The sequence below is a fragment of the Bufo bufo genome, chromosome 9 (assembly GCF_905171765.1).
Source record: "Bufo bufo chromosome 9, aBufBuf1.1, whole genome shotgun sequence".
Lineage (NCBI taxonomy): Eukaryota > Metazoa > Chordata > Amphibia > Anura > Bufonidae > Bufo > Bufo bufo.
In genome coordinates this window covers 10,265,242-10,293,055 of record NC_053397.1, presented here as the reverse complement: position 1 = coordinate 10,293,055, position 27,814 = coordinate 10,265,242, and the positions used below count along the sequence as shown (strand labels likewise).

Sequence of the window (27,814 nt, the reverse complement as noted above, 5' to 3'; positions counted from 1 at the left end):
CCAACGGCCATGTGCATAAGGCCTAATCAAGAGCCAGAATACTGGTGGATTTCAATACGCTCGTGTGAAAGTATCCTATCTGTCGTCTGCCTGTCCTTCCGCCCATCCGTTTGTCTATCTATCTGCCTATCTTTCCTCCTGTGGTTACATGATTGTACAGCAGCATTTTCGGGGATAGTTTTTGGCATACGCTTTGTTCTCTGTCCCATACACATAGTAATCGTATTCGGCGTTGTGCCAGGTGTAGGTCACTCTGGTGAGCGGCAGCCATTCAATGCTGTGTCTCTGTGGGAGGAGATGACACTTTGTATCAGACGCACATATGAGGATACATTGTTGCAGCTCTTATGATGACATCACGCACCTGTTGCTGTATTTTACTGTTTGTGAACGTAGCGAGATGCTGAGAAATCACATTTTCCGATGCTTCGCTGATAGACGGTTCAGGAAAACTGGTGACAGGCGTCACCTGCAGAAAAATGGGAAGAAAAGTTCTATGAGAGACAAGGCAGGAACTGAACATAAACTTATCACAACTTTCTAATTAGCAAGATGAATAAAAGGAAGTTGTAAAAGACGATAATTAGTGGAGGAAGGGACATTGTTACCGCTGGTTGAGGTTCCTTCCCCAGATGTTACACCTCATATAGTAGGAATACCCCTTTAAGGAGGGGACCCCAGTATCTCACCATTTGCTGCTCATCAGAGAAGATATTTTCTCCTGTCACTTTCTTGAAACGTTTAGATTTAAAATCTGATTTGTGGTCGGCGATAAACTCAAAATTGTGGTTTTCCCTGAAGCAAAAGAAAAAGATCAAAAAATTGTGTTCATTTTCTGGACTTGTAATTAACAAACCATCATCCTGAGATACAGATGCAAGCAGAGGTGTCTGCAGGTACTGTCAGGCAGGGAGCACAAGTATGGGCAGTGCCCTCATTATAAAGTGCATTAAAAAAATTGCCAACCCCCCCATACAGTGCGTGCAGACACAGCAGCTATACTGCTCACAATGATAGCATACTGCGTACATAAATAACACTGCCATACTGTACAGCCAGCAGAGTGCTCCTATAAACAGTGTCAGCTCAGCGAAGCATATACAAAACAGTATAATATAGTGGAGTTATGTCTGGTGGTGTACAGCAATAAATGGGTTAATGCATGTTCATAATGCAGGTCCAACATTTTTTTTTTTATAAATCTAATTATTTTGAATCTTGATTAATAATCCCTTTTCCATCACATAGCCATAGAGGGAGCTCACTACATACAGATTATGCAGCCCCCACTACATACAGATTATGCAGCCCCCACTACATACAGATTATGCAGCCACCACTAGGGGGAGCTCACTACATGCAGATTATACAGCGACCACTAGAGGGAGCTCACTACATACAGATTATACAGCCACCACTAGAGGGAGCTCACTACATACAGATTATACAGCCACCACTAGAGGGAGCTCACTATATACAGATTATACAGCCACCACTAGAGGGAGCTCACTACATACAGATTATACAGCCACCACTAGAGGGAGCTCACTACATACAGATTATACAGCCACCACTAGAGGGAGCTCACTGCATACAGATTATACAGCCACCACTAGAGGGAGCTCACTACATACAGATTATACAGTTACCACTAGAGGGAGCTCACTACATACAGATTATACAGCCACCACTAGAGGGAGCTCACTACATACAGATTATACAGCCACCACTAGAGGGAGCTCACTACATACAGATTATACAGCCACCACTAGAGGGAGCTCACTACATACAGATTATACAGTTACCACTAGAGGGAGCTCACTACATACAGATTATACAGCCACCACTAGAGGGAGCTCACTACATACAGATTATACAGCCACCACTAGAGGGAGCTCACTACATACAGATTATACAGCCACCACTAGAGGGAGCTCACTACATACAGATTATACAGTTACCACTAGAGGGAGCTCACTACATACAGATTATACAGCCACCACTAGAGGGAGCTCACTACATACAGATTATACAGCCACCACTAGAGAGAGCTCACTACATACAGATTACACAGTCACCACTAGAGGGAGCTCACTACATACAGATTATACAGCCACCACTAGAGGGAGCTCACTACATACAGATTATACAACCACCACTAGAGGGAGCTCACTACATACAGATTATACAGCCACCACTAGAGGGAGCTCACTACATACAGATTATACAGCCACCACTAGAGGGAGCTCAGTACATACAGATTATACAGCCACCACTAGAGGGAGCTCACTACATACAGATTATACAACCACCACTAGAGGGAGCTCACTGCATACAGATTATACAGCCACCACTAGAGGGAGCTCACTACATACAGATTATACAGCCACCACTAGGGGGAGCTCACTACATACAGATTATACAGCCATCTCTACTGAGAGCTCACTACATACAGATTATACAGCAACCACTAGAGAGAACTCACTACATACAGATTATACAGCCACCACTAGAGGGAGCTCACTACATACAGATTATACAGCAACCACTAGAGAGAACTCACTACATACAGATTATACAGACACCACTAGAGGGAGCTCACTACATACAGATTATACAGCAACCACTAGAGAGAACTCACTACATACAGATTATACAGCCACCACTAGAGGGAGCTCACTACATACAGATTAAACAGCCACCACTAAAGGGAGCTCACTACATACAGATTATACAGACACCACTAGAGGGAGCTCACTACATACAGAGTATATAGCCACCACTAGAGGGAGCTCACTACATACAGATTATACAGTTACCACTAGAGGGAGCTCACTACATACAGATAATACAGCCACCACTAGAGGGAGCTCACTACATACAGATTATACAGCCACCACTAGGGGGAGCTCATTACATACAGATTATACAGCCACCACTAGAGGGATCTCATTACATACAGATTATACAGCCACCACTAGAGGGAGCTCACTATATACATATTATACAGCCACCACTAGAGGGAGCTCACTATATACAGATTATACAGCCACCACTAGAGGGATCTCACTACATACAGATTATACAGCCACCACTAGAGGGATCTCACTACATACAGATTGTACAGTCACCACTAGAGGGAGCTCACTACATACAGATTATACAGCCACCACTAGAGGGAGCTCACTACATACAGATTATACAGCCATCTCTACTGAGAGCTCACTACATGTGATACCTAGCTTATGGTAAGCTTCTCCTAGCGCCATCCACTGGAAGATAGGCTGTATCAGAGATCACTATAGTGTATAGAAATGGTGATGTGAACTGACCTTGCAACTTGCACCGTATATACAGCTCTGGGTGCAATATGTGCAGCATTATAAAATTATTTCTATACATAACATACGATGATGGCTGTGTTGTGCTCGTACCATTTCACTGTTAGTAGTATGTAGCGGACGACTTCTCCTTTACTGCAGCAGGTAAAACATTGCTGGTACCCGGAGCCTCCACACGATATGCATCTGTAGGTGGAGAGTGGTAAGCAAGGTGATATCATGTGTAGTGCACACAGTGGTGCACATACCGCCATACACTGATCAGTCTGAGCCATGTGTCCCTATCTTGTTGATGTCTATGGTGCAGTTTCTGCATACATGGGCTCCTGCTCACATAGCAGAGCTCTTTACTGGCTCATTCGCACCGCTGCGGTATCAATATATTTTAATGTAGGGTCCCCAGTAACTTTCCACTCACGTGTTACGTCCCACTCCACTACAAGCGAAGCACATCTGGTTATTACTGCGGCCGCATCCTCCACAGGATACACATGTTCTCTGCGGAGTGAACCAGGCATTATGATAACCATACTGAACGCGGTTTACCAGTCCCCCATGATTCATGTGTTTCCCATCCAACGAGCACCCTCATTGTCATGTCTACTTACCCGACCAGCCCCATAGCACAGTATGCATGTGTTCCTGCCGCGACCGCCACAATCTGAGCAGGTCTGTGGAAAGGAAACTTAGAAATAACCCTGAGCTTGTTACTGACTTGGACCTGACGTTGTGTCGTCCTCTCTACCTGCACGGAGGCCGTGTGCGGCAGCGGCATGCAATGCTCCGCGTTCCGGAAGAGGCATGGGGGCTCCGCTGGCAGATCCCAAGCGTTAGGTGCTAGACCATTTTCAGGACCGTCGACTTCTCCACCTGTCCATAGAAAAGCTTACTGTACACATTGTAATAGAAATGGTTTCATCATAGACACAATGTATCGTGCGCTGCACCATTATATCACTCTATAGTACAGGAAATAGATCAAATAATGTACAACTCCCCCCATCGTTAACTATAAAACGCTGTAACTATAAAACGCTGCAGGATAAAACTTACCAGGAAAGATTAAAGGACCTTAACATGTATAGCTTGGAAGAAAGAAGAGACAGAGGGGATATGATAGAAACTGCTAAATACATAAAGGGAATCAACTCGGTAAAGGAAGAGAGAAGATTTACAAGAAGAAAAACTGCTACAAGAGGACATAGTCCTGTCTACAAATGCTCGCAGTTTAGGTAAAAAAATCAATGAACTTGATTCAATAATGGCATCTGAGAATGTAGATTTAGTGACTGTTACGGAGACATGGTTTAATGAAAGAAATGACTGGGACATAACCATACCAGGGTACTCTTTATACAGAAGAGACAGAGAAGGCAAGAAAGGAGGAGGAGTGGCCCTGTATGTGAAAGATAGCATTAAATCTAACCTAATACAAGTTGGTGAGGCCAACATAGAGTCAGTTTGGGTTACGTTGCAGTTTGCTAACCATGCAGTAACTCGTGTAGGTGTGATATATAGACCACCTGGTCAAGTTAAAGAACTAGATGATCTACTAGTTGAAGAAATAGCTAAAATGACAATGAAAGGAGAAGTTATCATTATGGGAGATTTCAATCTTCCAGATATAAACTGGAAAACCAAAATAGCAAGTTCTACCAGGAGTACAGATATTCTAAATTCCCTACTGGGGTTATCTCTACAACAAGTGGTTGAGGAGCCAACCCGGAGGGAGGCCATTTTGGATTTGGTATTCACAAACGGGATTCGGTATATGATGTCATTGTAGGCGAAACCTTGGGAACTAGTGATCACCAGTCAGTGTGGTTTAATATAAGAACTGTGAAAGAGTCCCACCACACAAAAACAAAAGTTTTAGATTTTAGAAAAACAGACTTTTCAAAAATGAAATTAGTCATAAATGAGTCCTTATCAGACTGGAACGGATTACATGGAGTCCAGGAGAAATGGGACTACTTAAAAGGTGCATTATTGAAGGCAACAGAAAATTGCATTAGACTTGTCAGTAAAAGCAAAAAAAGGAAGAGACCACTGTGGTACTCAGCAGAAGTGGCCCAAATCATTAAAAATAAAAAGCTAGCATTTTGTAATTATAAAAAAAACCAGAGCAATGAAGATAAGGAAATCTACAAGATTAGGCAGAGAGAGGCCAAGCAAGTTATAAGAACTTCTAAAGCGCAGGCAGAAGAAAAACTAGCTCAGTCTATGAAAAAAGGGGATAAGACATTCTTCAGATATATAAATGAAAAAAGGAAATTAAAACAAGGAATAACTAAATTAAAAACAAAGGACGGAAGGTATGTAGAAGAGAATAAAGGGCTAGCCGACTGCCTTAATGAATACTTCTGTTCAGTTTTTACAAAAGAAAAAGGAGAAGGATCTCCACTAGAAAGAATGACTAATAAATCGTTTGATGCATGTATCTTTACAGAGGAAGATGTTCTAAGTTTGCTGTCTAAGGTGAAGACAGATAAGTCACAGGGGCCTGATGAGATACACCCAAAATTATTAAAAGAGCTTAGTGGTGAGCTGGCAAAACCGTTAACAGATTTATTTAACCAATCATTAGTAACAGGAGTCGTCCTGGAAGATTGGAAATTGGCTAATGTCGTGCCCATTCACAAGAAAGGTAGTAGGGAGGAATCGAGCAACTATAGACCAGTGAGTCTGACATCAATAGTAGGCAAATTAATGGAAACCCTATTAAAGGATAGGATTGTGGAACATCTAAAATCCCATGGATTGCAAGATGAAAAACAACATGGGTTTACTTCAGGGAGATCATGTCAAACAAATCTTATAGATTTTTTTGACTGGGTGACTAAAATAATAGACGGTGGAGGTGCAGTAGACATCGCATATCTAGATTTTAGTAAGGCTTTTGACACTGTCCCACATAGAAGACTTATCAATAAACTGCAGTCATTGAGCATGGACTCCCATATTGTTGAGTGGATTAGGCAGTGGCTGAGTGACAGACAACAGAGGGTGGTAGTCAATGGAGAACATTCAAAACAAGGTCATGTTACCAGTGGGGTTCCACAGGGATCTGTACTGGGACCGATTTTGTTTAATATCTTCATAAGTGATATTGCAAAAGGCCTCGATGGTAAGGTTTGTCTTTTTGCTGATGACACAAAGATATGTAACAGGGTTGATGTTCCTGGAGGGAAACGCCAAATGGAAAAGGATTTAGGAAAACTAGAAGAATGGTCAGAACTCTGGAAACTGAAATTTAATGTGGATAAGTGCAAGATAATGCACCTGGGGCGTAAAAACCCAAGGGCAGAATATAGAATATTTGACACAGTCCTGACCTCAGTATCTGAGGAAAGGGATTTAGGAGTAATTATTTCAGAAGACTTAAAGGTGGGAAGACAATGAATTAGAGCAGCACGAAATGCCAGCAGAATGCTTGGATGTATAGGGAGAGGTATAAGCAGTAGAAAGAGTGAAGTGCTTATGCCGCTGTACAGAACACTGGTGAGACCTCACTTGGAGTATTATGCGCAGTACTGGAGGCCATATCTCCAGAAGGATATAGATACTCTAGAGAGAGTTCAGAGAAGAGCTACTAAACTAGTACATGAATTGCAGGATAAAACTTACCAGGAAAGGTTAAAGGACCTTAATATGTATAGCTTGGAAGAAAGAAGAGACAGAGGGGATATGATAGAAACTTTTAAATACATAAAGGGAATCAACTCGGTAAAGGAAGAGAGCATATTTAAAAGAAGAAAAACTACCACAAGAGGACACAGTTTTAAATTAGAGGGGCAAAGGTTTAAAAGTAATATAAGGAAGTATTACTTTACTGAGAGAGTAGTGGATGCATGGAATAGCCTTCCTGCAGAAGTGGTAGCTGCAAATACAGTGAAGGGGTTTAAGCATGCATGGGATAGGCATAAGGCTATCCTTTATATAAGATAGGGCCAGGGGCTATCCATAGTATTCAGTATATTGGGCAGACTAGATGGGCCAAATGGTTCTTATCTGCCGACACATTCTATGTTTCTATGTTTAAATTAGAGGGGCAAAGGTTTAAAAGTAACATCAGGAAGTATTACTTTACTGAGAGAGTAGTGGATGCATGGAATAGCCTTCCTGCAGAAGTGGTAGCTGCAAATACAGTGGAGGAGTTTAAGCATGCATGGGATAGGCAGAAGGCCATCCTTCATATAAGATAGGGCCGGGGGCTATCCATAGTATTCAGTATATTGGGCAGACTAGATGGGCCAAATGGTTCTTATCTGCCGACACATTCTAGGTTTCTATGTATAACCCAGCATTTCTGTAATAGATCTATGTCTACATTTTAGTAGATAGAAACAATCAGAAAGCTGTTGTTGATGGATCCTGTCGTGACTATTTAGATTGTTTCATTTCCCAGAGCATTCTGCCTCTTTGAAAGCCTTATATTCATCATAAATATGCAAATAAACTGAATAACATGGAAGAATTACAACAAGGTAATACTGGGGTGTTATAAGCTTATCCGACTCACAAACCATTCATAGCAGGCGACCATTATCCACTCCAAGTACTAAATATATATACGAAATGAAATCTGTCTACAGCAACATGTTGATGGTTTCCATGTCTTGTGACAATACCGCGAGTTTTTACCGCGTGTGATGTGAACGGCCGTAATATTTGTATCCACCGGAATAACAAAGTTACGGCTTGAAATCAACATTGATAGTGCTGGGTTTTTCTTTTCTTCTGGGATATGCTACATCTATTCTTTACTCATAGAATCAATATTCAGCCAAATGCTTAGATCGTGTGCTCCGCCGGGGTAGTCACCAAGGTGAGTGATGGATCCTTACATTGCTATTCAATATGGTGACTTCTTAAAGGGAACGCGTCAGTATGTCAACCCTCCCAAAATAACGCCATCAGCGTGACCTTCTAATAAATACACTACATACATACACTAGTGGTTGCAATTGCACCCATAAAACAGCCCTAAAAGAGGTGCCAAAGGGAAAGCCCTTCCTGCTTTTGTAGTCACATGACCCGTTTCAGCCAATCAGCAGCTCTAAAAACAGATCATAGGATGAAGTCTGTGAATTGTAAGCCTATTGAGAGCTTTTTATTTTTTGGAAGGTATCGTGAGATTTACCATGTGCTTTGTTTTTGCCCCCCTTTAGGGTGCAGAGGTGTAGTAAAGGCTCGGTCTGGGGTATCACTTACCAAAATGCGGTTCAGACACCCACTTACATATCCTGGTCTCAGTGAACGTGTCCAGTCGATACTAGATATCAGACAGAGATGGTGGGTTAAGCAACAATTAAAATTTTGGTCCCAACAAACACCTGACCCCGTATGCACCCTAAAAGTGTTGAAAGGCTGGAAATCCCGGAGGATCATCTGCCGAGCGGGTCCGGTGCTGTAGCACCATTTCTTTGTGGCGTATTCCAGTAAAGCTTGTCTTGCGGCATCTTCTGAGATGAGCGATGTGCTGCGGAAAAGATGAGCGAAAAAATTTAGCACTGGACGGATGCGACTTATCTGGTCCTCGGTACACGGGCCGGACATTCCTCCAATATTGTGGGAAGGGATTTTAATCATAAAAATGACGTAATTTTATAAATATAAAATAGATACATTGTATAAACGATGGCTCACACATACAGTATGTAACTGCTGTGCCACATAGAGGGAATCATGGATTGCTACAATGTTGCAGCTACATTTGTGATTCCAAATTCGACTTTATAGGAATTGATACATTGTTTTAAACAATGGCGACCCCTCCATTAAAACATGCAAAGAGTATATCACTGCAGCGCCACTTAGACAGCATTATGGATTGCTACAATGTTGCAGCTACATTTGTGATTACGTATTCTATTTTAAAGGAATAGATACATTGTATAAACGATGGCAACCCCTCCCGTTAAACATACATACAGCACATCACTGCAGCACTACCTACAGAGCATCACGGATTGCTACAATGTTGCAGCTACATTTGTGATGGCAAATTTTACTTTATTGGAATCAAGCAATGAACCTACAGACACTTACGGGATGGTGATCGGTTTTCGAAAAGGAGCTGGAGGGAAATCAGGCAGCAAGTATGGAGGCGGGGGCTCAAAATCTCCATCTGCAAGTGTGAAAGATTGACATCTCAAGCAGGAAATACTTGCAATAATCCTTCCTCTATAAGGCCTCTTTTCACACGACCATTTTTTTTTTCAGTTTACAGGGCCGTTTTTTTTGCGGTCCGTATACGGAAACATCCATTTCAATGGTTCCGCAAAAAAAACGGAATGTACTCCGTTTTTCCCCCGAAATCCACTCATTTAGAAGTTTTTCCAGCTTCCCACCACATCCTAAGGATTATCAAATGGTGCCATTAGGAAGTATAACTTGTCTCTCAAAAAAACAAGCCCCCTTCTGCTATGTAAAAGGAAAAATAAAAAAGTTATGGCTCCAGGAGGGCAGAGAGTAAATAGCATAATTGCAAGGTCCTGAAGGGGTTAAATAACATAACATACGACTTGTGTACTGGGCAGGTAGGGGGAGAACCTCTGGATAGGTCATTGTCTTGGTCCTGAGTGGGGGGAAGGGACATTGTCATCAGATGAGGTGTAGATGCCAGTGGCGAGGAATGTATGGGATTTAAATGACTGTAATCCTGAGGTGAGAGAAGACGAGACCCATTAAAATGGAGCAGAAGACAATGGGGTGGAGGAGGCTCATTGGTATGAGATGTAAATGGTGGTGCCTTTTGTCGTCCTGAGGTGTTATCAGGCGAGACCACTTAAGATGGTGCCTGTTGTTAGAAGGTGAGACTCCTTGAGATGGAGCAGAAGATAATGGGGCTGGAGGAGATTGGGACATAGCTTGTGGTGGCTGTTGTCCTCCTGAGATGTTATCAGACCCCTTTTAGATGTAAATGGTGGTGCATGTTGTCTTCCAGAGGTGTTAGAAGGCGAGACTCCTTGAGATGGAGCAGAAGACAGTGGGGCTGAATGAAGGTTCATTGTCAAACCTTAGGAATAACTGCTTTAAAGGGAGTCTCTGCCTTTGCCCGCCCTCCAAGTCCGGACCTATCGATGAGGCAAGAGATTTGGAGGGCGGGCAAAGGAAGAGGCTGGGGAGGAGTAAAGTGAAAAGAAGGCAGAGCAGCCTGGGCACCTACACACTGAACGTCGCCCCTGGGCACCTACACACTGAACGCCGCCCCTGGGCACCTACACACTGAACGGCGCCCCTGGGCACCTACACACTGAACGCCGCCCCTGGGCACCTACACACTGAACGCCGCCCCTGGGCACCTACACACTGAACGCCGCCCCTGGGCACCTACACACTGAACGCCGCCTCTGGGCACCTACACACTGAACGTCGCCCCTGGGCACCTACACACTGAACGCCGCCCCTGGGCACCTACACACTGAACGGCGCCCCTGGGCACCTACACACTGAACGCCGCCCCTGGGCACCTACACACTGAACGCCGCCCCTGGGCACCTACACACTGAACGCCGCCACTGGGCACCTACACACTGAACGCCGCCCCTGGGCACCTACACACTGAACGCCGCCACTGGGCACCTACACACTGAACGCCGCCCCTGGGCACCTACACACTGAACGCCGCCCCTGGGCACCTACACACTGAACGGCGCCCCTGGGCTCCTACACACTGAACGTCGCCCCTGGGCACCTACACACTGAATGCCGCCCCTGGGCACCTACACACTGAACGCCGCCCCTGGACACCTACACACTGAACGCCGCCCCTGGGCACCTACACACTGAACGCCGCCCCTGGGCACCTACACACTGAACGCCGCCCCTGGGCACCTACACACTGAACGGCGCCCCTGGGCTCCTACACACTGAACGCCGCCCCTGGGCACCTACACACTGAACGCCGCCCCTGGGCACCTACACTCTGAACGCCGCCCCTGGGCACCTACACACTGAACGCCGCCCCTGGGCACCTACACACTGAACGGCGCCCCTGGGCTCCTACACACTGAACGTCGCCCCTGGGCACCTACACACTGAACGCCGCCCCTGGGCACCTACACACTGAACGCCGCCCCTGGGCACCTACACACTGAACGGCGCCCCTGGGCTCCTACACACTGAACGTCGCCCCTGGGCACCTACACACTGAACGCCGCCCCTGGGCACCTACACACTGAACGGCGCCCCTGGGCACCTACACACTCAACGCTGCCCCTGGGCACCTACACACTGAACGCCGCCCCTGGGCACCTACACTCTGTCCATCCACCATGGTAAATCTGCTCAGGTGAAAACTGGTGAACGTTCTGATTCAGCCAGGACTCCACAGAACTCACCCACTACACTCTCTCTGTGTCCGCGACACAGCCGGGGTTCGTCCATTGTGTTTGCCAGTGATTGCACGTTGCCCATGATGATGGAAGAGACATGGGGTTTGTACCCTCTTCTCTTCACCGGCTCTGCAGCTACGACACTGCCGCCTCATCTCTGGTGGAATCTCCGGCCGAGGGATAAACCAACCAGATGCTTTCCGCAGTTCAAAAAGCAGATCGCGCAAGTAGACAAGGCGATGAGGCATTGACTGCAAACATGGCTGCATTCACACGACCGTATTTTTGATCTGCATCCAATTTTTGAGGATCTCACATGAACCCCTTCATTTTCACAGAGTCAGAAACAATGCGAACAGCACTTTGATGTCACCACTGAGCAGAGCCGCAAATTATACAACATGTCCTGATCTTGTTGGTTTTGAAGACAAGTATAGGCATCGTTTTAATGGGGCTGTAAAAAATGTGAGGGATGCACACAGACTGCAAAACGGAAACAGTTGTGAGAACTCACCATGAACAATATTAATAGGCTTACAAGGTAGAAGCCTGAAAATACAAGTCATAGTCTGCGCTGATCGTGTAGATACAAGTCATAGTCTGTGCTGATCCTGTAGATACAAGTCATAGTCTGCGCTGATCGTGTAGATACAAGTCATAGTCTGATCATGTAGATACAAGTCATAGTCTGCGCTGATCGTGTAGATACAAGTCATAGACTGTGCTGATCCTGTAGATACAAGTCCTAGTCTGTGCTGATCCTGTAGATACAAGTCATAGTCTGCGCTGATCGTGTAGATACAAGTCATAGTCTGATCATGTAGATACAGGTCATAGTCTGTGCTGATCCTGTAGATACAAGTCATAGTCTGTGCTGATCCTGTAGATACAAGTCATAGTCTGTGCTGATTGTGTAGATACAAGTCATAGTCTGTGCTGATCCTGTAGATACAAGTCATAGTCAGTGCTGATCCTGTAGATACAAGTCATAGTCTGTGCTGATCGTGTAGATACAAGTCATAGTCTGTGCTGATCCTGTAGATACAAGTCATAGTCTGTGCTGATCATGTAGATACAAGTCATAGTCTGTGCTGATCCTGTAGATACAAGTCATAGTCTGTGCTGATCCTGTAGATACAAGTCATAGTCTGTGCTGATCCTGTGGATACAAGTCATAGTCTGTGCTGATCGTGTAGATACAAGTCATAGTCTGCGCTGATCGTGTAGATACAAGTCATAGTCTGTGCTGATCCTGTGGATACAAGTCATAGTCTGTGCTGATCGTGTAGATACAAGTCATAGTCTGTGCTGATCCTGTAGATACAAGTCATAGTCTGCGCTGATCCTGTAGATACAAGTCATAGTCTGTGCTGATCCTCTAGATACAAGTCATAGTCTGTGCTGATCCTCTAGATACAAGTCATAGTCTGTGCTGATCCTGTAGATACAAGTCATAGTCTGTGCTGATCGTGTAGATACAAGTCATAGTCTGCGCTGATCCTGTAGATACAAGTCATAGTCTGCGCTGATCCTGTAGATACAAGTCTGATCCTGTAGATACAATTTCTGATACATTCAGAGATTTTATATGGGGCCCAGCATTTTTTAGTTATGACCCTGAATGTATCCATCCATTCATTGGCCACAAGCAGAAATCTTAACCTCAGTGAGGAAGTGAAACAAAGTATAAGAGAAAGATTTCAAAATGTTCCATTATATAGTGTGAGCCATCATTGTGTCTGGGACTGAGCTGCAGTAGCTGACATGTCCACATGCACAAGAGCGGCGCTGTGTCTAAAATAAAAAAATATTCTTTATATTCCTGAACAATCCCTTTAAGTGCAGCATCTCTGTATCTTCAAATAAGTCATAATTACCGAGTTTTATGTCTTCATACTTGGGACAATCAGTTCCTTCAGATTCATCTTCCTTGAGGGATTGTATGGTGATTGATGCATTCAGATCACTGAACCCTGAAAAGTGAAGAACAGAACCGGTGGAAGTGTAGTCGCTGGATGAAACTCCATATCAGTACAGTATAAGTAATGTATGTACACAGTGACTGCACCAGCAGAATAGTGAGTGCAGCTCTTGAGTATAATACAGGAAGTAACTCAGGATCAGTACAGTATAAGTAATGTATGTACACAGTGACTGCACAAGCAGAATAGTGAGTGCAGCTCTGGAGTATAATACAGGATGTAACTCAGGATCAGTACAGGATAAGTAATGTATGTACACAGTGACTGCACCAGCAGAATAGTGAGTGCAGCTCTGGAGTATAATACAGGATGTAACTCAGGATCAGTACAGGATAAGTAATGTATGTACACAGTGACTGCACCAGCAGAATAGTGAGTGCAGCTCTGGAGTATAATACAGGATGTAACTCAGGATCAGTACAGGATAAGTAATGTATGTACACAGTGACTGCACTAGCAGAATAGTGAGTGCAGCTCAGGAGTATAATACAGGATGTAACTCAGGATCAGTATAGGATAAGTAATGTATGTACACAGTGACTGCACTAGCAGAATAGTGAGTGCAGCTCTGGAGTATAATACAGGATGAAACTTCTTATCAGTACAGTATAAGTAATGTATGTACACAGTGACTGCACCAGCAGAATAGTGAGTGCAGCTCTGGAGTATAATACAGGATGTAACTCAGGATCAGTACAGGATAAGTAATGTATGTACACAGTGACTGCACCAGCAGAATAGTGAGTGCAGCTCTGGAGTATAATATAGGATGTAACTCAGGATCAGTACAGGATAAGTAATGTATGTACACAGTGACTGCACCAGCAGAATAGTGAGTGCAGCTCTGGAGCATAATACAGGATGTAACTCAGGATCAGTACAGGATAAGTAATGTATGTACACAGTGACTGCACCAGCAGAATAGTGAGTGCAGCTCTGGAGTATAGTACAGGAGGTAACTCAGGATCAGTACAGGATAAGTAATGTATGTACATAGTGACTGCACCAGCAGAATAGTGAGTGCAGCTCTGGAGCATAATACAGGATGTAACTCAGGATCAGTACAGGATAAGTAATGTATGTACACAGTGACTGCACCAGCAGAATAGTGAGTGCAGCTCTGGAGCATAATACAGGATGTAACTCAGGATCAGTACAGGATAAGTAATGTATGTACACAGTGACTGCACCAGCAGAATAGTGAGTGCAGCTCTGGAGTATAATACAATATGTTACTCAGGATCAGTACAGGATAAGTAATGTATGTACACAGTGACTGCACCAGCAGAATAGTGAGTGCAGCTCTGGAGCATAATACAGGATGTAACTCAGGATCAGTACAGGATAAGTAATGTATGTACACAGTGACTGCACTAGCAGAATAGTGAGTGCAGCTCTGGAGTATAATACAATATGTTACTCAGGATCAGTACAGGATAAGTAATGTATGTACACAGTGACTGCACCAGCAGAATAGTGAGTGCAGCTCTGGAGTATAATACAATATGTTACTCAGGATCAGTACAGGATAAGTAATGTATGTACACAGTGACTGCACCAGCAGAATAGTGAGTGCAGCTCTGGAGCATAATACAGGATGTAACTCAGGATCAGTACAGGATAAGTAATGTATGTACACAGTGACTCCACCAGCAGAATAGTGAGTGCAGCTCTGGAATATAATACAGGATGTAATCCAGGATCAGTACAGGATAAGTAATGTATGTACACAGTGACTGCACCAGCAGAATAGTGAGTGCAGCTCTGGAGTATAATACAGGATGTAACTCGGGATCAGTACAGGATAAGTAATGTATGTACACAGTGACTGCACCAGCAGAATAGTGAGTGCAGCTCTGGAGTATAATACAGGATGTAACTCAGGATCAGTACAGGATAAGTAATGTATGTACACAGTGACTGCACCAGCAGAATAGTGAGTGCAGCTCTGGAGTATAATACAATATGTTACTCAGGATCAGTACAGGATAAGTAATGTATGTATTATGTTTATTTTGCTGCATCAGTTATAATTACCGTGGTTTAGCTCTTCAGATTTGGGACAATCTTTTCCCTGGTATTCATCGTCCTTCAGGTCTATTACACTGGTTTGACCATCTGTTTGTTGGAGCTCAGAACCTAAAGAGGAGGTGATTAGATCACGATTAGTAGTTTAGCGTTTTGTGGTCGGGGTCTCATTCAGCCGTCATTCTCCTGATCAGAATGCAGTAAATGATGAAGGAACTACAAGGAAATCATTGGATCAGAGATGATGGGGGATCCATCTATTACATCTATGGCTGACTTAGGCCTCATCCACACAACAGTATCCATTTTGTGGTCCGCAAAGCGTGGATCTGCAAAATACGGATACTGTCTCTGAGCCGTCCACATTTTTTTGTGGACCCATTGACTTTAATAATAGAATAGGACATGTTCTATTATTTTCAGAACGGACATACAGATGCGGACAGCACGTGGATGTTACAGAGCCACAGTCTGCGGCCCCAGTCCTGATAGACAGAAACACAGCTGATTATGTAATCAGCGTTATATTTCTGACCAAAGCGCCGTACAGCGCTGGACGTCGGACGTCAACTACGTAGAGCCAGCGAGATACGGTATGGTCACTGGTTATCACAGCATGACGTTACGCCGCCCCTGAGGAGCAGGTAAGGTCAGTCACCGGGGAGGAGGACGGACAGGATAAACTCAAGACACCCGTCCCACTAACCTCCCCCGCGGAGATCGCCTGTAAGATGAATATACAGTCGTGGCCAAAAATTTTGAGAATGACAAAAATAATAGTTTTCACAAAGTTTGCTGCTAAACTGCTTTTAGATCTTTGTTTCAGTTGTTTCTGTGATGTAGTGAAATATAATTACACGCACTTCATACGTTTCAAAGGCTTTTATCGACAATTACATGACATTTATGCAAAGAGTCAGTATTTGCAGTGTTGGCCCTTCTCTTCAGGACCTCTGCAATCCGACTGGGCATGCTCTCAATCAACTTCTGGGCCAATTCCTGACTGATAGCAACCCATTCTTTCATAATCACTTCTTGGAGTTTGTCAGAATTAGTGGGTTTTTGTTTGTCCACCCGCCTCTTGAGGATTGACCACAAGTTCTCAATGGGATTAAGATCTGGGGAGTTTCCAGGCCATGGACCCAAAATGTCAACGTTTTGGTCCCAGAGCCACTTAGTTATCCCTTTTGCCTTATGGCACGGTGCTCCATCGTGCTGGAAAATGCATTGTTCTTCACCAAACTGTTGTTGGATTGTTGGAAGAAGTTGCTGTTGGAGGGTGTTTTGGTGCCATTCTTTATTCATGGCTGTGTTTTTGGGCAAAATTGTGAGTGAGCCCGCTCCCTTGGATGAGAAGCAACCCCACACATGAATGGTCTCAGGATGCTTTACTGTTGGCATGACACTGGACTGATGGTAGCGCTCACCTTTTCTTCTCCGGACAAGCCTTTTTCCAGATGCCCCAAACAATCGGAAAGAGGCTTCATCGGAGAATATGACTTTGCCCCAGTCCTCAGCAGTCCATTCACCATACTTTCTGCAGAAGATCAATCTGTCCCTGATGTTTTTTTGGAGAGAAGTGGCTTCTTTGCTGCCTTTCTTGACACCAGGCCATCTTCCAAAAGTCTTCGCCTCACTGTGCGTGCAGATGCGCTCACACCTGCCTGCTGCCATTCCTGAGCAAGCTCTGCACTGGTGGCACTCCGATCCCGCAGCTGAAACCTCTTTAGGAGACGATCCTGGCGCTTGCTGGACTTTCTTGGACGCCCTGAAGCCTTCTTAACAAGAATTGAACCTCTTTCCTTGAAGTTCTTGATGATCCTATAAATTGTTGATTGAGGTGCAATCTTAGTAGCCACAATATCCTTGCCTGTGAAGCCATTTTTATGCAACGCAATGATGGCTGCACGCGTTTCTTTGCAGGTCACCATGGTTAACAATGGAAGAACAATGATTTCAAGCATCACCCTCCCTTTAACATGTCAAGTCTGCCATTTTAACCCAATCAGCCTGACATAATGATCTCCAGCCTTGTGCTCGTCAACATTCTCACCTGAGTTAACAAGACGATTACTGAAATGATCTCAGCAGGTCCTTTAATGACAGCAATGAAATGCAGTGGAAAGTTTTTTTGGGGATTAAGTTAATTTTCATGGCAAAGAAGGACTATGCAATTCATCTGATCACTCTTCATAACATTCTGGAGTATATGCAAATTGCCATTATAAAAACTTAAGCAGCAACTTTTCCAATTTCCAATATTTATGTAATTCTCAAAACTTTTGGCCACGACTGTACACCCTGTCCTTGTTGAACAGATGAACTTGAGGACTTCCACATAAAGGATGCTTTTTTTTATTATTAAATAAGAGCTCGATACGTTTTGGGGATTACATAAAGGTCCCCTTCATCAGGAGCATATAGACAAACATAACATAACAAGAAAAAACTCACAGTTATATAGAGGGAGGTCTACCTCATTTGTTAGATGAGTTCCATGTGGTGTTTCTCCTGGTCACATGACCATTAAGGCCAGAAACAGGAAGTTTTCAAATATTAAGATAATCTAATGAAAAAATGGGTAATAGGTGGATAAATAACTAATCATCCTGTTATTGAGGAGGAAAGTGAGGGAAATATATGATAAAGTACGAGGAGTACACACTAGGACCAAGTATTAATGAATCGAAAGAAAAAATCGTGGTGCGTTCCAGCCTGGAATGCACCGCCGCTAGGCTAGCCGGGTAATCTACTTATTCGCGGTGATATCCACCCTGGAATGCATCGCGATGTATGGACTTCCTATAAGGGGGACTGGCTGTGGCCTCTAGGTTAGCCGGATATTTTTCTGGTTTGCGATGCGCTCCAGCCTGGATCGCATCGCGATGTATGGGGAAGTAGTTGTGGTGCGCACCTTATTAGGAATAGAGGGTGGAGGCGGCGCACACTAGAGTTGGAGTGAGCTCTCACGTAGCGGATAGGAAGGGAGTAAGTGCACCCCGTGTCTGCCACTCACGTCTCTGTCCCTACCTACTTGCACTTTCCTGTCCTAGGTAATGGAGCGCAACTGGGTGGCGGTCCCTGACCTCAATAAGTGCGGTAGAGACAGAGAGGACAGAGACAGAATAGCGGGCGGAGCGGTGACACCGTAATAGACAAAGCTAGGCGAAGAGGGTACGGGCGGCTGGCAAGCCGGGGGTTCCTACAGTAAGGTCGATTCAACACGGAGGAACAACAAGACGCGTCCGTATACAAGCCAAAGGGTCAAAAACCGGGAGGTAGCGTCAGTACACAGGAATGAACAAGAACATGTCAGGTCACAAGCCGAAGGTCAAGCCAAGAGGTCACGTCAGGAACTAGGAGCAAGCAGTAGCGGGTCAAAAACAGGCATCGGTCAAAATCCAGATAGCGCAGGCAACACAATAGCAAATAGCCTAGGACAATTAATCACAGGCAACCTGTGGCCAGCAGGTTGCCTGTTTATATACTGAAGGGCAGGGGTAATGTGACGTGGCCTGCGCCACAAGACCCCCCACCATGTCTGTAGCCGAGCGCCGAGTGCCCAGCTCGGCGCTCAGACCCTTGACCATTACCATGGGAACGGGGGACGCCGGCCGCACAGAGAGGAAGCGTGCGGCCGGGGCGCACTCCGCCCCCCGTTAACCCAGCAACCAAGACGCAGAGCGGCTCCCCGCTCTGTGCTACGGCAGGACGCGGCGTGCATGTCTGCCGCCGTGTCACACCAGGGTGCCGGCGGCGCAGGAGAGGAGAAGCACATTGCCGGCGTCCTGTGACATGAGCGTTCCATACTGGGATGCATCGGGGCTTCCTCACCTAGGAGAGAAATGGCTAAATAGAAATAAATTTATGAAAGTGACAGTAAAACATAAAATAATATGCTGAGTATATACAGTACAGACCAAAAGTTTGGACACACCTTCTCATTCAAAGAGTTTTCTTTATTTTCATGACTATGAAGGCATCAAAACTATGAATTAACACATGTGGAATTATATACATAACAAACAAGTGTGAAACAACTGAAAATATGTCATATTCTAGGTTCTTCAAAGTAGCCACCTTTTGCTTTGATTACTGCTTTGCACACTCTTGGCATTCTCTTGATAAGCTTCTAGAGGTAGTCACCTGAAATGGTCTTCCAACAGTCTTGAAGGAGTTCCCAGAGATGCTTAGCACTTGTTGGCCCTTTTGCCTTCACTCTGCGGTCCAGCTCACCCCAAACCATCTCGATTGGGTTCAGGTCCGGTGACTGTGGAGGCCAGGTCATCTGGCGCAGCACTCTCCTTCATGGTCAAATAGCCCTTACTTTCAAAGTTTTCCCAATTTTTCGGCTGACTGACTGGCCTTCATTTCTTTACTTAGCTGCTTTTTTCTTGCTATAATACAAATTCTAACAGTCTATTTAGTAGGACTATCAGCTATGTATCCACCGGACTTCTCCTCAACGCAACTGATGGTCCCAACCCCATTTATAAGGCAAGAAATCCCACTTATCAAACCTGACAGGGCACACCTGTGAAGTGAAAACCATTTCAGGGGACTACCTCTTGAAGCTCATCAAGAGAATGCCAAGAGTGTGCAAAGCAGTAATCAAAGCAAAAGGTGTCTACTTTGAAGAACCTAGAATATGACATATTTTCAGTTGTTTCACACTTGTTTGTTATGTATATAATTCCACATGTGTTAATTCATAGTTTTGATGCCTTCAGTGTGAATCTACAATTTTCATAGTCATGAAAATAAAGAAAACTCTTTGAATGAGAAGGTGTGTCCAAACTTTTGGACTGTACTGTATATAAAGAAAAAACATTGTGAAACTGCTCAGTAACAATGGACTTTGGATATATCCATTGATCTAATGCTAATTGCATATAAATGATATATGATATAACTTAGTAAAGAAACCTATTTACATGTAGAAGGTATTTATAGGACTAAAGTACGTTCTCTTACTAATCAATAAATATCCTAGTGATTATACAGCCAATATACACTGCTCAAAAAAATAAAGGGAACACAAAAATAACACATCCTAGATCTGAATTAATTAAATATTCTTCTGAAATACTTTGTTCTTTACATAGTTGAATGTGCTGACAACAAAATCACACCAAAAAAAAAAAAAGGAAAGCAAATTTTTTAACCCATGGAGGTCTGGATTTGGAGTCACACTCAAAATTAAAGTGGAAAAACACACTACACGCTGATCCAACTTTGATGTAATGTCCTTAAAACAAGTCAAAATGAGGCTCAGTAGTGTGTGTGGCCTCCACGTGCCTGTATGACCTCCCTACAACGCCTGTGCATGCTCCTGATGAGGTGGCGGATGGTCTCCTGAGGGATCTCCTCCCAGACCTGGACTAAAGCATCTGCCAACTCCTGGACAGTCTGTGGTGCAACGTGACGTTGGTGGATAGAGCGAGACGTGATGTCCCAGATGTGCTCAATTGGATTCAGGTCTGGGGAACGGGCGGGCCAGTCCATAGCATCAATGCCTTCGTCTTGCAGGAACTGCTGACACACTCCAGCCACATGAGGTCTAGCATTGTCTTGCATTAGGAGGAACCCAGGGCCAACCGCACCAGCATATGGTCTCACAAGGGGTCTGAGGATCTCATCTCGGTAGCTAATGGCAGTCAGGCTACCTCTGGCGAGCACATGGAGGGCTGTGCGGCCCTCCAAAGAAATGCCACCCCACACCATTACTGACCCAATGCCAAACCGGTCATGCTGGAGGATGTTGCAGGCAGCAGAACGTTCTCCACGGCGTCTCCAGACTCTGTCACGTCTGTCACATGTGCTCAGTGTGAACCTGCTTTCATCTGTGAAGAGCACAGGGCGTCAGTGGCGAATTTGCCAATCTTGGTGTTCTCTGGCAAATGCCAAACGTCCTGCACGGTGTTGGGCTGTAAGCACAACCCCCACCTGTGGACGTCGGGCCCTCATATCACCCTCATGGAGTCTGTTTCTGACCGTTTGAGCAGACACATGCACATTTGTGGCCTGCTGGAGGTCATTTTGCAGGGCTCTGGCAGTGCTCCTCCTGTTCCTCCTTGCACAAAGGTGGAGGTAGCGGTCCTGCTGCTGGGTTGTTGCCCTCCTACGGCCTCCTCCACGTCTCCTGATGTACTGGCCTGTCTCCTGGTAGCGCCTCCATGCTCTGGACACTACGCTGACAGACACAGCAAACCTTCTTGCCACAGCTCGCATTGATGTGCCATCCTGGATAAGCTGCACTACCTGAGCCACTTGTGTGGGTTGTAGACTCCGTCTCATGCTACCACTAGAGTGAAAGCACCGGCAGCATTCAAAAGTGACCAAAACATCAGCCAGGAAGCATAGGAACTGAGAAGTGGTCTGTGGTAACCACCTGCAGAACCACTCCTTTATTGGGGGTGTCTTGCTAATTGCCTATAATTTCCACCTGTTGTCTATCCCATTTGCACAACAGCATGTGAAATTGATTGTCACTCAGTGTTGCTTCCTAAGTGGACAGTTTGATTTCACAGAAGTGTGATTGACTTGGAGTTACATTGTGTTGTTTAAGTGTTCCCTTTATTTTTTTGAGCAGTGTATAATAGTCATCACATTAATAATAAATTATTATCTTTCTTACTACTAGTAAAATAAAATTAATGATGAATGAATAATATTAAGGGAAATTAGAATAAATAAATAAATACACTTATATCAGACCTGGCTCACTTCTGTGCCAAAATTAACTCTTATAAAATATCATGTCTAATAAATGATAAAATGATCCAATAGTAAAATGATCAAAAAGATCATAGGGGGTTGAGCCCGACTTATTTATGAGATCTATAATTAATATCAAAAGAGGCTAGGTGTAATTAGCGCTTCCGATGATTATGGTGCATATGTTCAGCAAAGAAGACATACAGTATATGTATGATATTACTCGGAAGCAATAAAAGTACAAATAGAGAAAATTGGAAAATATATAGATAACAGCTGTATAGCAATAAACATGTTTGTACAAATTCTTGCTTATTAGGTCCCTGTTTATGTCAAGGAAGTGGAAGCATGAGGGATTCAATAATTACAGTACTCAAGAGCCTCGTTAAGCCCAAAGGGGGCCAAGGTGTTAAAGCAAAATATCCAAAACATTTCTTTCTTGCATAATTGGGCATATAAGTAAGGGATCCAATCTATTGGTGTTAGTAGCAGCTTACTCGGGTCGTTATTGGGTTTAATGGAAAAATGTTTTGATACACTGTCTTTCAAATAGCTGCGATTGATATTCCAACGGTGCTGGTTCAGTCTCTCTCTGAGTGTTTGTGTGGGTTAAGCAAACAGGGTTAAGCAGAACAAAAGGGACAGTTTACCAGGTATAGTCCTTTGGGTTGTGATAAGTTCTTAGCTGTAGTCACATGGGAAGCAGTGATGTCAGCAGGTCCCTCTAAACACATGGCACGATGTGACCTCCCTTCAGAGAAAAGAAGCACTCGCTTGCTGGCACAAGCCTTTTGACCTGTAGCCGGCCCCTCCCCTCCTAGTCTCCGGGAGGGGTCCACTCCCCCTCTGCTGTGGCTGGCAGCAAATGAGCCACAAAACTGATTACGACTCATGGCTCCAGACCAGAATGTCGCAGGGAGGTGGTTCTAGGACCAATGGATCCGCCTGGGTTCCGGCTACCAGTACAGTCCAAGATGGTACCGTCAGTTGGTTTCTGTGGGGAGATATGTATGTCTCCCCTCCCGGGCATGCCACCACCAAACAATGACCATGGGCATGTTCATCATGGCTACAGGGACACAAATATGTATCTGGTTTATGTCTGTGATGGACGGGCGATTTATAATTACTAATGAATCGCCGGTTCCAATATGTCTGATAATCTGATTGAAGTGGTGAATAGCTTAGACTCCCTGCAGAGAGGTTTTTCCTGTTCAATTAGCTGGGTTCCTGGCTGGCTGGAGTAGAGGTGTAAGATGCAAACAAAGGTGGCCTTCTAGAAGTCCTCTGCCATTTGGCTGGGCTTTGAAGCAGGGCCCCCTGAGGAGTTCACTACCTCTGGTATCTGACAGCAGATGGCTGGTGTGGGAACATGGCTGACATTAAATAATAATCCATATTCCTCACATACAGCTTTTGCCTTCTCCTCATATTGGTTCATGGCACATAATGAGCACTATGCAGTGAATAGAGGAAGCGACTAGGCTTGTGATCATCGGGTGTCTCAGGGGCAGAGAAGAGCTGCAAGGTCTTAGCAGACCCTGATCACCTCTGCCTTGTAAAAAGCTCCCATAGAGGGCTGTTTTCCCTTGTAAGTGGGGGAAATAGTACAAAATACAAAAAAAAAGTGTGAGTATTTTGTCCCCCCCCCCAGAGAACTTTCAATGGCCTCTTGGGGGACATATTATGTGGCAAAAATCTATTAAAATATAAAAAGATTTTAAAAAAGTAAAGAGCACAATATAAAGAAAAATTGTAGAAATAACAAAAAAAAACAAAAACAGTGTTAGTGTCCCTAGATGTCTTTCAATGACCTCTTGGGGGACATATTATGTTTCAAAAATATATGAAAAGAATGATAAAAAATAAAACACATATAAAAGAAAAAAAATGGCAACCAAAACTGTCGCCATTATCGCCTGATTCACATGAAACTATACACATGAAATATCCAAACCTCACAAAATAGGGAACTCATTTTAATAATTTATTTTGGTTTTTTCGGTTTGCATATTTAAAGAATAAGGAACTATAGTTTGAAATTACTTTTTAAAACCCTTTGCACAGTTTAAAAAAAAAGAAAAAAAAATGCCCGATGTGTAAGGTAAAAAAAAAAAAAAAAAAAAAATTACTTTGTTAGTCCAACAAGCGTGCGCAGATATCACGAGAAAGTGTCTGGTCATTAAGGCTTTTTCAGACCTGTATAATCGAGCCTCCAATCAGCCGATAAATGTGCAATCTCTCGTTTGTCAGCTGATTTGAATCTTTCAAGTGTGGAGCCGTCTCCGAAAACCTGGACAATCCCATTAAGTGCAGCATTGCTGTTTTTCAAAAGTGATTAGTTATAATTACCTTCCAAGTCTTCATATTTGGGACAATCAGCCTCATTAGATTTATCATCCTTGAGGGTAGTCACACTGACTGGAGCTTCTGGATCGGAGGACCCTGCAGGGTGGAGCTCAGAACCTGAGGAGGAATCGATATAAGTAATCGGCATGCGTCTGGAAATCTCACATGTTACAATGTATCAGCGCAGGTAAAATGTATTATTATGGAGTCCAGCCTGTTTAGGATCATCTAGATGAGGTATCATACTGCGAGAAGTATTACTGGATATAATTATAAATCTTTCTACTCGCTAACAGCAAGCAGAGATCTTGAGTTCTAATGGTTTCCGAATCCCAAACTATACTTACAAATCGTTATGCATGAGACCAAATGAAAGAAGAAACATTCTTTAGGCTAGGGCTACACAACATGTGTCACGAGACAAAAAGGGCTCATGCACAAGACAGTATGTATTTTGCGGTCTGCAAAAAATGGATCCGCAAAAAATACGGATGACGTCCGTTTGCAATCCGTATTTTGCAAAGCGGAACAGCTGGCCCCTAATAGAACAGTACAATCCTTGTCCATAATGCGGACAATAACAGGACATGTTCTATTTTTTTTTTGCAGAACGGAAATACAGACATTCGGAAATGGAATGCACACAAAGTAACTTTTTTGTGGACCCATTGAAATAAATTGTTTCGCAAACGGTCCGCAAAAAAAACTGAATGGACACGGAAAGAAAATACATTTGTGTGCATGAGCCCAAAGGGTGCAACTACATTGCGACATGTCGCAGAAAAGTCACACAACATTTTTTATAATGATAGTCAATGGTGTCGCATTGCGACATGCGATATTGGTGATACGACAGTCGCACAGGCATTTTTGCAACGGTCGTGTCGCAGTTGCAGCATATTGCATGTCGCAGTGCGACACCATTGACTATCCTTATAAAAAATGTGGCGTGACTTTTCTTTCACACACGTCGCCGTGTAGCCCTAGCCTAAGGCCCCTTTCACACGGGCGAGTATTCCGCGCGGGTGCGATGCGTGATGTGAACGCATTGCACCCGCACTGAATCCTGACCCATTCATTTCTATGGGGCTGTGCACATGAGCGGTGATTTTCACGCATCACTTGTGCGTTGCGTGAAAATCGCAGCATGCTCTATATTGTGAGTTTTCCACGCAACGCAGGGCCCATAGAAGTGAATGGGGCTGCGTGAAAATCGCAAGCATCCGCAAGCAAGTGCGGATGCGGTGCGATTTTCATGCACGGTTGCTAGGAGACGATCGGGATGGAGACCCGATCATTATTATTTTCCCTTATAACATGGTTATAAGGGAAAATAATAGCATTCTGAATACAGAATGCATAGTACAATAGCGCTGGAGGGGTCAAAAAAATAATAATAATAATTTAACTCACCTTAATCCACTTGCTCGCTCAGCCGGCATCTCTTCTGTCTTCTTTGCTAAATAGGACCTGTGGTGACGTCACTCCGGTCAACACATGGTCCATCACCATGGTAAAAGATCATGTGACGGACCATGTGATGACCGGAGTGACCTCACCACAGGTCCTTTTCCTGCACACAGCAAAGAAGAAGACAGAAGAGATGCCGGCTGCGCGAGCAAGTGGATTAAGGTGAGTTAAATTATATATTTTTTTTAACCCCTCCAGCGCTAGTTTACTATGCAGTCTGTATTCAGAATGCTATTATTTTCCCTTATAACCATGTTATAAGGGAAAATAATACAATCTACAGAACACCGATCCCAAGCCCGAACTTCTGTGAAGACGTTCAGGTTTGGGTACCAAACATGCCGATTTTTCTCACGCGAGTGCAAAACGCATTACAATGTTTTGCACTCGCACGGAAAAATTGCACGTGTTCCCGCAACGCACCCGCACCTTTCCCCTCAACGCCCATGTGAAAGAGGCTTAATAGTATACAGGTACCTGATTCATCCATGTCTGTAGCCACAGGAGGCAGACCACTATTATGTGCTATGCTGAGAGTTGTAGTTTCTTATGACGGGCTTGGACTCCGATACAGGTAAGTAGTTTGTGGCAGCTTCTTTTGGAGACTAGACCCTGACACAATGTAACGCTCACTGGTCACTTGTAGTGTGAGGCTTGCACCATCCTTGTGCAATAATGGAGGAAGTGCAATAGCAATTACTGAACTAACTATTGCACTTACTAGAAGCGAGAGGGAATGATCGATCGTACCTGATAATAAATGGTATGACGCCTGAAGGCTAGGTCTACCCGACCACATTTGTTGCGCGAAATTTTGTCGCACCAATGTCGCGCGACAATTTTTATAATAGTAGTCTATGGTGACATGTGAAATGCTGCGACTGTCGCAAAAAACACATTCAAGATGAATTTTTCTGCGACTGTCGCGTCGCATGTCGCAGTGCGACACCATAGACTACCATTATAAAAATTGTCGCGCGACATTAATGTTGCAGTGTAGGCCTAGCCTTAGGGTTCCCATGTTGGCCCTGCCTCTACAATTTCTCGGTAAGCCCCGAAACATTAGATAATCACTAGTCATATCACTTTAGCTGCCTGGATAGCGTTGGCAAATTTTCCTTGATTAATGGAAATATTTGGAGGAGTATCAGGTGCATTCAAATTGCAACAAATGTATCCATCTCACAATAACAGATCATCCTAATGGACCGGATTCCTGGGACCATTCAATGTTCTCGCCCTATAGTTATTCTGTACTAAATGTCTTGGTTCAGTGTTTCACTTTCACTGGCTGCAGGTGTAAAGAGCGGAGATTCTATCGAATAAATATTCTAAATGTTTCCCCAATGGGGAATCCTGTTCTGTGGCTTCCATAGAACTGAAGTTATATAGATATGTTCTACTACACATTACTATAATGTCTTTTATCATTCATACTTTAAGCCGGGGACATACAACGGTCATTGGGCTCCACAGGGAGAGTTTAGATTTTTTTTTTATTTGTAGAGGAAACATTTAATAACAAAGTGTTTACAACTTTACACAAGTTTTATTTCAGAAATTGAACTTGCTGCTTTATAAATATGGC

The 27,814-nt window shown here is 44.0% G+C and overlaps 1 protein-coding gene across 2 annotated transcripts; it reads right to left on the bottom strand.

The window, feature by feature from the left end:
- On the bottom strand, positions 1 to 26,834 carry LOC120978827 (protein SSUH2 homolog). 2 transcript variants are annotated; one of them, XM_040407192.1, is made up of 14 exons: positions 26,704 to 26,834; positions 24,760 to 24,873; positions 15,700 to 15,801; positions 13,558 to 13,653; positions 9,393 to 9,471; positions 8,694 to 8,823; positions 8,556 to 8,616; positions 4,087 to 4,211; positions 3,950 to 4,012; positions 3,760 to 3,839; positions 3,435 to 3,527; positions 690 to 795; positions 365 to 469; positions 1 to 285 (listed from the first exon to the last, which is right to left on the bottom strand). In XM_040407192.1, exons 1-14 carry the CDS (start codon positions 26,714 to 26,716, stop codon positions 145 to 147), a joined length of 1,308 nt encoding a protein of 435 aa, XP_040263126.1. In that variant the 5' UTR covers positions 26,717 to 26,834; the 3' UTR covers positions 1 to 144. The 2 variants fall into 2 exon arrangements, with proteins under 2 accessions (XP_040263126.1, XP_040263128.1); XM_040407194.1 differs by lacking the exon at positions 3,760 to 3,839 and having other exon boundaries at positions 3,950 to 4,211.
- Between the last annotated feature and the right edge of the window lie 980 nt (positions 26,835 to 27,814).

Bases quoted from the DNA above. Each gene is read 5' to 3' on its own strand.
- LOC120978827 (XM_040407192.1), bottom strand. The intron at 15,802-24,759 runs GTAATTATAACT...CCTCCTCTTTAG, and splicing joins CAAATATGAAGACTTGGAAG to GTTCTGAGCTCCAACAAACA. The intron at 4,013-4,086 runs GTAGAGAGGACG...TCCTTTCCACAG, and splicing joins CGCACACGGCCTCCGTGCAG to ACCTGCTCAGATTGTGGCGG.